Source organism: Lolium perenne, chromosome 4 (assembly GCF_019359855.2).
Source record: "Lolium perenne isolate Kyuss_39 chromosome 4, Kyuss_2.0, whole genome shotgun sequence".
Classification (NCBI taxonomy): Eukaryota; Viridiplantae; Streptophyta; class Magnoliopsida; order Poales; family Poaceae; genus Lolium; species Lolium perenne.
In genome coordinates, this window is record NC_067247.2 from 216105791 (window position 1) to 216119272 (window position 13482).

Consider the following 13482-nt stretch of genomic DNA (forward strand, 5'->3'; position numbering starts at 1 on the left):
ATAACTGCCAAGGATGCTGCTATTTCGGAAGCTGAAAAAGCAACTGCTCGAGAAAATAATATGCTCGAGCTAATGACTGAAGCTAGTGTGGATATGTTAGGTATGCCTTTTCAACCTAGAACTGCTTCTGCTTTTTGCTGTACCCCCTTTTTTTTGAATTTCTTGTTCTGTCGCTCAATAGGTTCTGTTCTCGATGCTGCTGCTGAAGATGAAAGGGTGAATGTGAGAACGAACCTCCTTGTTAACCTTTCTCTTAATCATGGCTGCCTGTTCTGGGCCACTCCCGAGCGAACCCAACAGATTGTCAGGTTCCAAGACCGCGCCTGTCAGGTTCGCGAATTTCTTAACTTCTGCACGAGAACCTTGACCCTTGTTTACAAGACTATGTTCCCTCGAGATGAAGCTCCCGAAACTCTTCTTGGATTGATGGAAAAGTTCCGAGATGCCCCTCGTATTTTCATAACTTTGTGCGAGCGCAGTTGACTGCTGGAGCAAGATTCGCCATGATCATGATACATACTTGCCATCCAAAATTAGATCTGACGAAGATTGTCTCTGACTGCCTGGCCAAAAAATCGCGACGAAAGAATAACATCGACGAAATCAATGACATGGAGACTCCTGTGGCCGAAGCGATGATGGATGAACTTCTTCGGATGGATTCTGAATTCTTCGTCAAGGGGAGCTATGCTGAGCACAAGACAACTGCTGCAAACAACAAAGGTTTATCCATAGATAGTATATTAGGCCTTGACTGAGTTGTACTATATTGCGAAAAGTTATATCTATATTTTTTGCCGAATTCTTTGTATTGATGAAGTTGTCTATATTGTAAAGTGTAATCTATATTGCGAAGCCCCCGAGCCTTTGGCTGGAGCTTATACTATTTTGTCGTCTCGAAGAATTTACTTTTTTGCGAGAATATATGTATTTTGCTGTCGTGGGTTATGAGCCCCCGAGCCTGTCGAAGAACAAGAAGTATATCTCCACTATTTTTATTATATTGCAGCACCGCGAGCCCGCCTCATTAAAAACCTTTCCAGCCCCACTCGGTGCCCTGAAAAGGAAAAGAGTGCGTCTGAAAACTCGCGGGCGTTTCAGTACATTGTATTTTTACAAAGGAGGACTATATTTCGACTCTAAGCGTAGAACCGCCTGAGCTGCGCCACGTTCCAGGGGTTTTTCTCGGGAACCCCTGTCTTCTTGTCCTTGATCCTGTATGCTCCACCTTCGATTACTTCTGTGACGACGTAAGGGCCCAGCCATGGTGACTCGAGCTTTTCAGTACTTTGCTGATTGAGCCTTAGGACCAAATCGCCGACCTGGAAAGATCTTGGCCGCAATCGTCGACTGTGGTAGTTTTTTAGGTCCTGCTGGTACTTGGTGACTCGTGAGAGTACTTCATCTCGAGCTTCGTCGAGTGCATCCACATTGTCCTCCAAAGCTCTTCTTGAAGTTTCCTCGTCATACTCTATGACTCTTGGGGAGTCATGCTCTATTTCAATCGGTAGTACTGCCTCAGCTCCATGGACGAGGAAGAACGGAGTTTCTTGTGTCGCCGTATTTGGTGTTGTTCGAATACTCCACAAAACACTTGGAAATTCTTCTGGCCAGGTATGCCGAGCCTTTTCAAGCGGTCCTAGCAGGCGCTTTTTAATACCATTGCAGATGATACCATTGGCTTTCTCGACTTGACCATTGGTTTGCGGGTGCCCAACTGACGCGAAGTGTAATTTGATGCCTACTTCTGCGCAGTACGCCTTGAATTCCTTGGACGTGAAGTTGCTACCATTGTCTGTGACGATGATGTGAGGTACTCCAAAGCGAAATACGATGTCCTTCACAAATTTTATTGCTGTCGCTGCATCTGGTGAGTTTATCGGCTTTGCTTCTATCCACTTGGTGAATTTGTCGACAGCAACCAACATGTACTCGTATCCTCCTGGAGAGGCCTTGTGCAATTTTCCCACCATATCGAGACTCCATTGGGCAAAGGGCCAAGACAATGGTATTGGCATCAGCTCTGCTGCCAGGGAGTGTGGTTTTGCGGCAAACCTCTGGCACGCGTCGCAGGTTCGTACTATCTCTTTTGCATCCTCGATTGCTGTCAACCAGTAGAATCCAGCCCGAAAAACCTTGGCCGCAATAGCTCGACTGCTCGCGTGGTGACCACATATTCCCTCGTGTACGTCCTTTAAGATTTTCCTTCCTTCTTCGGGTGTAACGCACCTTTGCAGCACGCCCGAAATACTTCGCTTGTATAACTCCCCTTTGACCACTGTGAAGGCTTTGGACTGTCGAATAACTCGCCTTGCTTCAACTGGATCGTCGGGTATTTCTTTCCTTAGGATATACGATATGTATGCTTGCATCCATGGGACTTCTACCATCATCACCAGCTCCTGGTCCTCTTCTTCGTCTGGAGCTTCTTTGAGAGGCGCCGAAGTTTTCTCCTCCTTCGTCTTCTTCTGCGCCTTCTTTGGCTTTGTCGATCTCTCAGCTATCTCTTCCCAAAACACACCAGGCGGGATTGGAAGGCACTGCGACCCGATGGTTGCGAGAACGTCGGCTTCATCATTGCTCAGCCTACTGATGCGATTTACTTCGCATCCATCAAACAGCTTCTCAAGCTTGTTGTACACTTCCTTGTATGCCACTATACTGTCATTGACTGCATCACATTGGTTCATAACCTGCTGAGCTACCAATTGTGAGTCGCCAAAGATTTTTAATCGAGTTGCACCGCAAGCTTTCGCCATCTTCATCCCGTGTATAAGAGCTTCATATTCTGCTTCATTGTTAGATGCGTTTGGGAACGTCATCCGTAGGACATACTTCAATTTGTCGCCTTCAGGTGATATGAGTATCACCCCTGCACCAGCTCCTTCTACTCTCTTGGATCCATCGAAGTTCATGGTCCAAGTTCTCGACAAATCTGGGGGTCCTGTATTTTGCAACTCCATCCACTCTGCAATGAAATCTGGCAAAATTTGCGACTTGATTGCCTTTCTTTTTTCATACGTGATGTCCCAAGGGGAAAGTTCTATTCCCCAAAGGGAGACACGCCCCGTAGCTTCTAGATTGTTCAGTATGTTTGATAAAGGTGCTTCGTTGACCACTATTATCGGGTGTGCCGAAAAATAGTGGCGCAACTTTCTTGCTGTTGTAATCACTCCATATGCTAACTTATGGTACTGCGGGTACCGCTGTTTTGAAGGCGATAAAACTTCACTAATGAAATATACCGGCCTTTGTACTCCATGGAGTTTTCCCTCTTCTTCTCTTTCGACGACTAGCGCTGTGCTGACCACTTGAGGTGTGGCTGCGATATATAACAGGAGAGGTTCCCTCTCTTTCGGCGCCACCAAGATTGGTGGTGTCGAAATTGTGCGTTTTAGATCCTCGAAGGCTCGATCTGCCTCTTCATTCCACTGGAATTTCTCTCCCTGCTTGATTAGAGCGTAGAACGGTAACGCTTTTTCTCCCAGCCTGGCGACGAATCTGCTTAAAGCTGCGACTCGCCCCGTTAACTGCTGTATTTCCTTCAACTTTGTTGGCTTCCTCATTGTTACGATGGCTTGGATTTTTTTCAGGATTTGCCTCAATCCCTCTTGCTGAAACTAGAAACCCAAGAAGTTCTCCTGCGGGAACGCCAAAGGAACACTTCGTCGGGTTCAACTTGAGGCAGAACTTGTCGAGGTTGTCGAAGGTTTCCTTCAGATCCTCGATTAACGTCGTCCCCCTTTTTTGATGTTATGACAACATCGTTGATGTATACTTGTACGTTTTTCCCAATTTGTGTCACCAAGCACTTCTGCATCATCCTCTGGTATGTTGCTCCCGCGTTTTTCGGACCAAAAGGCATTGTTCTATAGCAAAACACGCCATAAGGTGTGATGAACGCTGTCTTGACCTCATCTTCTTCTTTCAATCTGATCTGGTTATAACCAGAATATGCGTCCAGGAAGGAAAGACGTTCGCATTCTGCCGTGGAGTCGATAATTCGATCGATCCTCGGGAGGGGAAAGTGATCCTTTGGACAATCTTTATTGAGACACGTAAAATCGACGCACATGCGAAGGACTTTAGTGTTTTTCTTCGGCACCAACACTGGATTTGCTACCCATGTGGCCTCTGTATGCAGCTCCGTGATAAAACCAGCTTCTCTTAGTCGATCGATTTCTGACAGCATAGCTTTGCGGTTTGGCTCCGAAAAACGCTGCAAATGTTGTTTTATTGGTCTCGCTAGTGGATCCAAGTTTAGGTGGTGCTCGGCAAGTTCCCTGGGTACTCCTGGCATGTCAGCTGGACACCATGCAAAGATTTTCCAGTGCTCACGGAGGAACTCAACGAGCGCGCTTTCCTATGCGAGGTCCATGTCTTTTGCAATGGACGTCGTCTTTTTCGGGTCTGTCGGGTGAATCTGCACCTCCTTAGAATTTTTCTCAGTGTTGAAAGTTGATTCTTTGTTTGGCCTTCCTACATCTGGCAGCACATCATAGTCAGTCATGAGCCTTGACGCCATGTACTCTGCTTGCATCCCGAAGGTTTCTGATAGTCGATGAAAATCCTTATCACATTTATCGGCTAGCGCAAAGCTTCCTTTGACTGTGATTGGTCCCTTAGGTCCAGGCATCCTCCACAACAGGTACGTATAATGTGGTACCACCATAAACCTAGCATATGCTGGCCGTCTCAACAAAGCGTGGTACTGTGATGGGAAATCCACAACTTCAAACTCCAGCCTCTCTATTCTGTAGTTTTCTCGGGTCCCAAACTGAACGTCGAGATTAATCTTCCCCAGCGGATAACTCGGCTTCTCTGGTGTAATACCGTGAAATCGTGTATCGGTTGGTTTTAGGTTTGCTAGGGATATGTTCATCTTCCTTAGTGTATCTGCATACATAAGGTTTAAACTGCTGCCGCCATCTATGAACACTCGAGATACATCGAATCCTGCGATTACTGCTGGTAAGATGAGTGCTGACTGTCCTGGTCGAGGAACTTGCTGTGGATGATCAGCTATTGTGAAGCCAATATCTTGCCCTGACCAGTTAAGGTACTCGACCGTTGGTGGAGGCATCTTCTCTGCCATGAACACCTGTCGCGAGATTACTTTCTGAGCTCTATTGGATGGCCTGCCTTTCTGAATCATCGAGACCGCTCCGTTAGAATTGGGATCAACATAAGGTGGTGGTGCAGGTGCTGCCGCTATTCTAAGCTGATGTCGATTTTCGTCCGTAATCGCGGGAGGAGGTGGCAAGTGGATCTCACTCCTGGGTCCCTGAGGATTACTGTGTGCTGCCTGAGCATTGGCGTGTCCTGCCCACCTTAGCATTGCTTGGAAATTTCGGCAATCCTTCTGCAAGTGTCCTGACTGTCTTTTTCCGTTATTATCGAGATAAAAATGCATCTGACACGGCCCGTTCATCATCTCTTCGGGGGACACAAAAGGCCTCTGAAACCTTGACCCGTTATTTTGCCTGTTGTTTCGAGAGTCATCTCTATTGTCGCCTCGCTGCTCGTTGCTCCTCTGGTAATCATCTCTATTGTTTCCTCCGGCGCTTGCTCGGAAGCCGGCCGAAATTTGCCCAGGAGCATCATAACCCGAGTACTGCCGAGGAAATCGTCGCCTACTTTGATAATTTTGGCCGCGGTCCTCCTCTGGTGATCTATGCCGTTTGTTGTGAACAGCATCTTCTCCAGCTGCCCATCTGTTTGCTATCTCCATTAATGCGGATACTGTCTTTGGATTGGTCCTCCCCAAATCCTCAACAAAATCTCCTCGCCTGATTCCTGTGACAAACGCATCTATCGCTCTCTCGTCAGATATATTTTCTGCCGAGTTTTTAATGATATTCCACCTTTGGATGTATTTTCTCATTGATTCGTGTGGCTTTTGTCGACACGCCCTCAATTCCTCTAGCGATGCAGGTTTTTTGCAGGTGGACCGGAAATTCTTGACGAACACGTCCTCGAAACTATCCCAGCTGTCGATAGATCCTGGAGGAAGCTTTTTTATCCAAGATCGCGCGGCTCCACTTAAATGCACTTGGATGCTTTGCATAGCTGTTGCTCTGGTTCCTCCTGTGAGCTTCACCGTCTCGAGGTAATCAACTAGCCAATCCTCTGGATCTTGCAGGCCGTCGAATTTTTTGAAGTTATCAGGTAATTTAAATCCCGAAGGGACTCGAGTTTTTCGGACTCTCCTCGTGAAGCATGGCAAACCGCACATATCCTCGTTGTTTAGTTCTGGGGAATGCCGATGTTCCCTTCTAGTTTGCCGTGCTCTGTCCACCCTTGCTTGCGCTGCTGTGTCTCTTGCTCCACTTGTTCCTTCGGGAGGTGCTGCTGCTGCTGCAGGTCGTGGACTATTTTGCCTTGCTGTTCCTTCGGGAGGTGTTGATGCAAACGTCGTTCCCATGGCTCCGACCCCTGCCATTACCATGTTGTACAGTGCCTCCCTTGGATCTCCTGGAGGTGGCCTGGATGCAAGGATAAAGGCCTGTGTCGCCATATACCCAGCCTCTGGTGTCTTGGGGATAATATTCTCTCTCGTGTCTATTGACATGAAAGACATGTCGAGGTTTTGAACCAAGTGCTCTCTTTCTCCTTCAGGTATGTTTTGCAACCTTGATCTGGCTCCATTCCGAGCTTCCCTGTGGCTATCTCCCGAAGTTCCAGATTGTCGACTCAGCTCTGCCCTTCGCCTGCTTGATGCGGAGGCTGCCTCCCTTCTTCTGTTCAGAGCTGCTGTCTATTTTTCCAATTCCCTCGCAGCTCGCGCGAGCCTATATTGATATGCCTGCAATTCTTCGGGCGTGGCTGTTGTCTCCATTGGTTCTGAGCCATCCATAGCTCTCGCGGCTCTATCCCATGCTGCTTGTGGGAGTTGAACTCTAACACGAGGTGTAGGTCCGACATATTTGCTGCCTAGACCTCGTCGTAAATCAGAGGGATCAACGTATGGATTTCCCAAATCGTCGAAAGCCTCAGACGTTTCCTCCGAATCACGGCTTGGCTCTCCGATGGCGTAAATCTGATGATATTTTGTGTTCAAATCTTTGTTGGGTTTGGTGACACCATCATAGAGATTGGTGAAGACCTTGCCCACTGTAGTGGATTTGTCGATGAAGTTGAAGCTGTCGACACTGCTCGAGTCATCGCTTATATAGGAGTCCGCAGATGACTCGAAGGACATGTCGCTGAAGATCTTGGTGAGCTTTTCGCTTGCCCTGGTGCTGATGAAGCGTGGCGATGAAGTCTCCTCTTCGCCTGACTCGATTAACAATGTTGAGTTCGAGAAATCGGAAACGACCGCTGATAATCCCGACGAGATCGGAATTTCGAGACGATACGCTCCCTCTTTCTCGACGCGAAAGTGGAACCTTCCGAACGTCATCTCCATAGGCTCCTCCAGATACGCATATGCATCCAAACGGGAGGGCGGGTGAGGAACAAAATCGACAGGACCAGTTGCGATCTGTTTACCTCGATCCATCGCGTTGCTTGCTATTGATGAAGTCGACGATCTTGAACGTGCCATCGAGATCAGATCCTTGACGCCTCTAATTCCCACAGACGGCGCCAATTGACAAGGTATTAACTTGTCAATGCCTACGGGTTGTAGACTAGGGTTTAGTTGGAAGTAGAGGGCAAGTAGATCTCGAAGGTTTCAGCCGAAAAGTACTCGACGATTATGAAAACTAGGGTTCGTGGGACAATGATTCGATGCTTTCTTTGTCCCTCGACTCCCCCTTATATAGGAGGTGGAGCCGAGGGATTCGTATTGTACAAGTTACAGAGTCCGGGAGGGTTTCCAACTCATCTCGCAAGATTACAAACATAATCTCCTACTACAACTCTAACTTTCCCTAATAACAATTTGGGCTTCCGATTCTTCTTACTCTTCGAGTCGTGGGCCTTCAGTAAACCCCGGGTACTATCTTCGGCAGGCCCATTGGGGATGCCTATGTCAGTGTGGATGTTAACTTGAGAATGGACTGGATGACTACCTATAAAGGAGTCATAGATTGTGTTAGAAATCAATTACACTCACAACCCCGGAAATGGAGAGGATTCGTTTCAAATCAACCCTTGAGCTTAAAGGTAGTAAGGTCAACTCCCTTAAGGGGGTTAGCATAGAGACTGTGCTCGTTGTGAGAGAATACCCGGATGTGTTTCCAAAAGAGTTGACAGGAATGCCACCGGACAGACAAGTTGATTTTCTCATTGAGCTGTTGCCTGGAACTGGACCAATAGCTAAGAGACCATACAATATGATTGTGGAAGAATTGAAGGAGTTGAAGAAGCAACTTAAGGAACAATTGGAAAAAGGTTTCATCCGACCTAGTTCATCGTCATGGGGAGCCCCTGTTTTGTTTGTGATGAAGAAAGATTCTAGCAAGAATTGGTAATGGATTGTCGATCACTCAATGAAGTCACTATCAAGAACAAGTACCCGTTGCCCAATATCAACGACCTGTTTGACCAACTGAAGGGAGCAAAAGTGTTCTCCAAAATCGATCTTCGATCGGGTTACTTCCAAATGAAGATCAGAGAGCAAGACATACCTAAGACCGCATTCACTACTAGATACGGTATGTATGAGTATACAGTTATGCCATTTGGTCTAACCAATGCCCCGGCATATTTTATGGCCATGATGAACAAAGTGTTCATGGAATATTTGGATAAGTTCGTACTGGTATTCATCGATGATATATTGATATACTCAAAGGATGAAGCCGAACATGAGAGGCACTTGCGCCTAATTATGGAGAAGCTTAGAGAGCACAAGTTGTATGCCAAGTTTAGCAAGTGTGAGTTCTGGTTGATAGGGTTGGATTCCTTGGACATATAGTTTCAGCAGAAGGAGTCGCAGTTGATCCGAGTAAAGTTGCAGCGGTGACCGAGTGGGAATGACCCAAGAATGCATGAGAGATCCGGAGTTTCCTAGGACTCGCTGGAAACTACCAGAGATTTATTGAAAAAATTTGCAAGATTTCAAAGCCCATGACAACACTGTTGAAGAAGGAGAAGAAATTGATCTGGATTGATGAGTGTGAAGCGAGTTTTCAAGAGTTGAAGCAACGCTAGTAAGTGCACCGGTTCTATGTTTGCCGGATATCAATAAGGATTTCCAGGTGTACTGTGACGCCTCTCGTCAAGGACTTGGAGGTGTTTTAATGCAAGATGGAAAAGTAGTGTGCTATGCTTCGCGACAACTCAAGCAGCATGAGAGAAACTACCCAACCCATGACTTAGAGCTAGCATTTGTTGGTCATGCCCTGAAAGTGTGGAGACACTACTTGATGGGAAAGCATTGTGATGTGTTCACAGACCATAAGAGCCTGAAGTACATATTCACACATAAGGAGTTGAACACGAGGCAAAGAAGATGGTTGGAGTTAATAAAAGATTATGATAAGAATTTGCAATACCACCCAGGGAAGGCTAACGTTGTAGCCGATGCGCTGAGCCGTAAGAGCTATGTAAACGGTCTCACCGCTGGAGAATTACCCGAGGAACTGTGTGAACAGTTTAAGGACCTCATACTAGAGATTGTGCCCAAAGGTTATTTGGCATCACTTGAAGTTCAGCCAACACTAACGGACAGAATTAGAGAAGCTCAAAAGTTGGACAAAGAAATAGAGGAGATTAAGGTCCTTATGAGCGAAGGCAGAGCAAAAGGATTTCATGCAGATGAACAAGGAACCATATGGTTTGAGAAGTGTATTTGTGTACCCCAGGACCCTGAGTTTAGGAAGTTGATTTTCCAGGAAGCCCATGATTCGCCATACACCATTCATCCGGGTAACACCAAGATGTACATGGACGTGAAGGAAAAGTTCTTGTGGAGTAATCTAAAGAGAGACATTGCTGAGTAATTGCACTGTGTGATGTTTGTAGTAGAGTCAAGGCGGAACATCAGAAACCCGTAGGATTGTTGCAACCATTACCTGTACCAGAATGGAAGTGGGAGAATATTGGCATGCATTTTATCACCGGACTGCCAAAGACTAGATCGGGATATGATTCCATTTGGGTCGTAGTAGATCGTTTGATTAAAGTGGCTCACTTCATTCCAGTGAAGACCACCTACACGAGCGCCAAACTAGCCAAGTTATACATGAACAAAATCATATGTTTGCATGGAGTGCCCAAGAGCATTATGTCAGACAGAGTTACTCGGTTTACATCTCACTTTTGGCGTCAAATACATGAGTCTTTGGGAACTAGACTTGAGTTCAGCACCGCGTTTCACCCGCAGACTGATGGACTGACTGAAAGAGTGAATCAAATCTTGGAAGATATGTTAAGAGCATGCGCATTGGACTATGGATCAAGTTGGGATGAAAATCTGCATTATGCAGAGTTTTCATATAACAATAGCCACCAAGCTAGTATTGGTATGGCACCCTTTGAGGCATTGTATGGAAAGAAGTGCACCACCCCATTGCTATGGAGTGGCATAGGAGAAAGAAGTCTGTTTGGCCTAGACCTAATCAAGGATGCCGAAGAGAAGGTCAGACTGATTAGAGATAGATTGAAGATAGCCCAATCTAGACAGAAGAGCTACGCTAACTCAAAGCGTAGGGAAGTGACCTATGAGATAGGTGATAGAGCATACCTAAGAGTCTCACCCCTACGTGGTGTGAAAAGATTTGGAATCAAGGGAAAGTTAGCACCCCGCTTTGTAGGACCATTCAAGATCCTGGCTCGCAAAGGTGAAGTAGCATATGAGTTTGAACTACCAGAATCTCTAGCTGCAGTTCACAGTGTGTTCCATGTAAGCCAACTGAAGAAGTGTCACCCAGAAATGGCAGAGACCCCATTGAGAGATACAGTGCCGCTTGAGGAAGTTCAGTTGGAGAGTGATCTCACATATGACGAGAAGCCGATCAAGATACTGGAGACAGCAGAAAGAGTGACCCGTACGAAGATGATCAAATTTTGCAAGGTCCAGTGGAACCACCACACACAGGAAGAAGCTACATGGGAACGAGAAGATGACCTCCGTGAAGATCACCCACACCTATTTGCTAGCCACTCCGATTCTCGAGGGCGAGAATCATCTTAAGGGGGGTAGGTTTGTAACATCCCAAGTTTCAAAATTCCAAAATTCATGCAGTGCATCCATAAGCATCATGACATTGTGGCACTTTAGGAAAAATTCAAACTCATTTCAAAACCCCGAACCGTGAAACGGCACTATATCCACTTAGGCATGTATGCCAAACTTTGGTTTTAAAAGTATTTTATTTTGTTTCAAAAATGGTTCCAAAATGAAGGCCTTTTCACAAGGTTTCCATCGATAATTTATTTGTATTTTTTTCTGAGTATTTTTTTGGCGCCTCAAATGCATTTTCAATAAGCGAAAGAATAGGAAAAAAAGAAAGAATAAAAAAGAGGAGAGCGGCTGAACCGGGCCGACCCATCTGGCCCAGCCGGCCAGCGCCCCCACCCCGGCCTTTCCTCTCTCCTCCCCTTCATCTCCAACCGCTGCCCTCCCCACGCACGCACGCACGCGCAGAGGCGAGGCGTCCCTGGCCACCACGACCCCCACGTCGGCCACCTCCCCAGCGCCTCCCCCACTCGGCCCGAGCCGCCCCCTACATAGCCCCCGCGCCCCACTCTCCATTCCCCCACCTCTCCCTCTCCAAAAACGCCTCCAGGCTGCCCAAAAAGCTCGCCGGAGCCGCCCACCCCGCCGCCGGCCGACACCTCTCCAGGCCGCGCCACTACCGCCCCTAGCCCTGCCCCGCCGCGCCCCACGTCATCCACGCCTCGGCTAGGCCGGGGAACGCCGGGAAACGCCGCGGCCGTCCCCCTCCGAGCCACCGCCGGCCATCTCCTCTCCGCCGGCCACGTCGCCGCCTCATGATCGCCACCTCAGCGCCACGTGTGCGTCCAGTTAGTAATCCCTTTTTTTCCTTTATTTCTTCTTCCAATTTAGTCAACAGATCTCGGCCGTAGGTTTTATGAAGATCAAACGGCTGTGAGTAGTGATCCGCGATGAAGAGATATCAGCCAATAGTACCGCGCCACATGTTCAAGGACACACCCTAGTTTGCGTTTAATCTCGGTTTCGATAGTCCGCACTTTGTAAAAATCGTATCCAGAGATCCGCTTGTCCAAAAATTACAAACTTTATACCGCTAGAATCCTAAAAATGTAAGGAACACTATGAACCAATAAAATGTTGACTTACAGAAGTTCGAGTTTCATCCATAATTAAATGCCTAATTAGAGTACCGTGTCCATAAAAAGAGATCTACATTACCTTTTCGAGTGATTCTTTTTGCATATGCTTGCAAATAGAACCCTCTGTCCAGTAGTACCAAAACCATCATTTGTCTACTGTACCAAAACACCTTTTTCAATTAATGGTAGTAGCCCTTCGCTAGTGTGACATAGATGGTTCGCAATATTTCAACCAACCATAAAACTTGACCATGGCATCATGCATATAGTGACAACCAGGGATCATTAAATGGAGTGCACTTGTGTAAATATCATATGCATCTGATGTCTATGCTTGTGCATTTGTGTTGTGCATTGTGTTTATGGTGCTATGCATGTATGCTTGTAGATTGCTACTGTGACAGCTGCAACCGTTGTGACTGCGAAGATTGCAACTCTTCCCTCTAAAAAAGGCAAGTGACACACACCAAAAGTCCCAGTTTTAGTTCTTGCACTGTAGTGTTTTTATACTAGACATATCTAGGGTTTATGCTTTATGCTTGCTAGTAAATCCTAGTAGTTTAGCTACACCACTCCTAGACTCCCTTAGCCGCCATTAAATTAAGTTGTTACCTGCTATGCCATGGAAAAGGTTTTGATAGAGGTTAAGGAAAAACAACTAAGTTTAATGAATTACCTGGGTGAATGGTGGAGTTATGGAGAGGGTGGTTGTATCAGGGGTCAAGACCCTGGTGCTAGTGCACACTTGCGGAAAGTCACCCAAGCTTAAAGAGATTGTAGACAAATCTTGCTCATTAGCTTTCCGTACAACCACATGCTACTATGGCTCTGGCTTGACAAAGTATGTTGTATGAACCCGGATCCTAGGGGCCAGGTGGTGGTAGAGGGATACTGTAGGTGGAACGGTGCCCTTAGGGAATGGTTCGGGTGATTACGCACAGAAGGTCTCGGCCACGGTCTACACCTGTCCTTGAGCAAAATGTGCAGCGAGGTAGAAGGATTGACCTGGCCATGTGGGTAAAGGTGTACAACCTCTCGAGAGTGTAAAATCTAAGTACTTAGCCGTGTCCCCGGTTATGGACAATTTGAGCGAACTGACAAGTCACTTGTTCGAAGATCTCCTCATCTCAATTTCTTCAATAAAATTTGGTGGGTGAACAAGGGTAGGAAGGTACATTGGGGCTTTACCAATGCTACTGTTAATTGGTACATTGGAGATTTAGCAATGTTACTGTTAATTAGATTGAAAGAAAACCTTGCCGGTTGACAAAATTG

The 13482-nt window shown here is 46.7% G+C and overlaps 1 protein-coding gene across 1 annotated transcript; it reads left to right on the forward strand.

Moving 5' to 3' along the window:
• The first annotated feature begins 8069 nt into the window (after positions 1 to 8069).
• On the forward strand, positions 8070 to 11083 carry LOC139839272 (uncharacterized). Its single transcript, XM_071829320.1, has 3 exons — positions 8070 to 8337; positions 9451 to 9886; positions 10243 to 11083. The coding sequence occupies exons 1-3, from the start codon at positions 8070 to 8072 to the stop codon at positions 11081 to 11083; spliced, it is 1545 nt and encodes a 514-aa protein (XP_071685421.1).
• The last annotated feature ends 2399 nt before the right edge of the window (positions 11084 to 13482 follow it).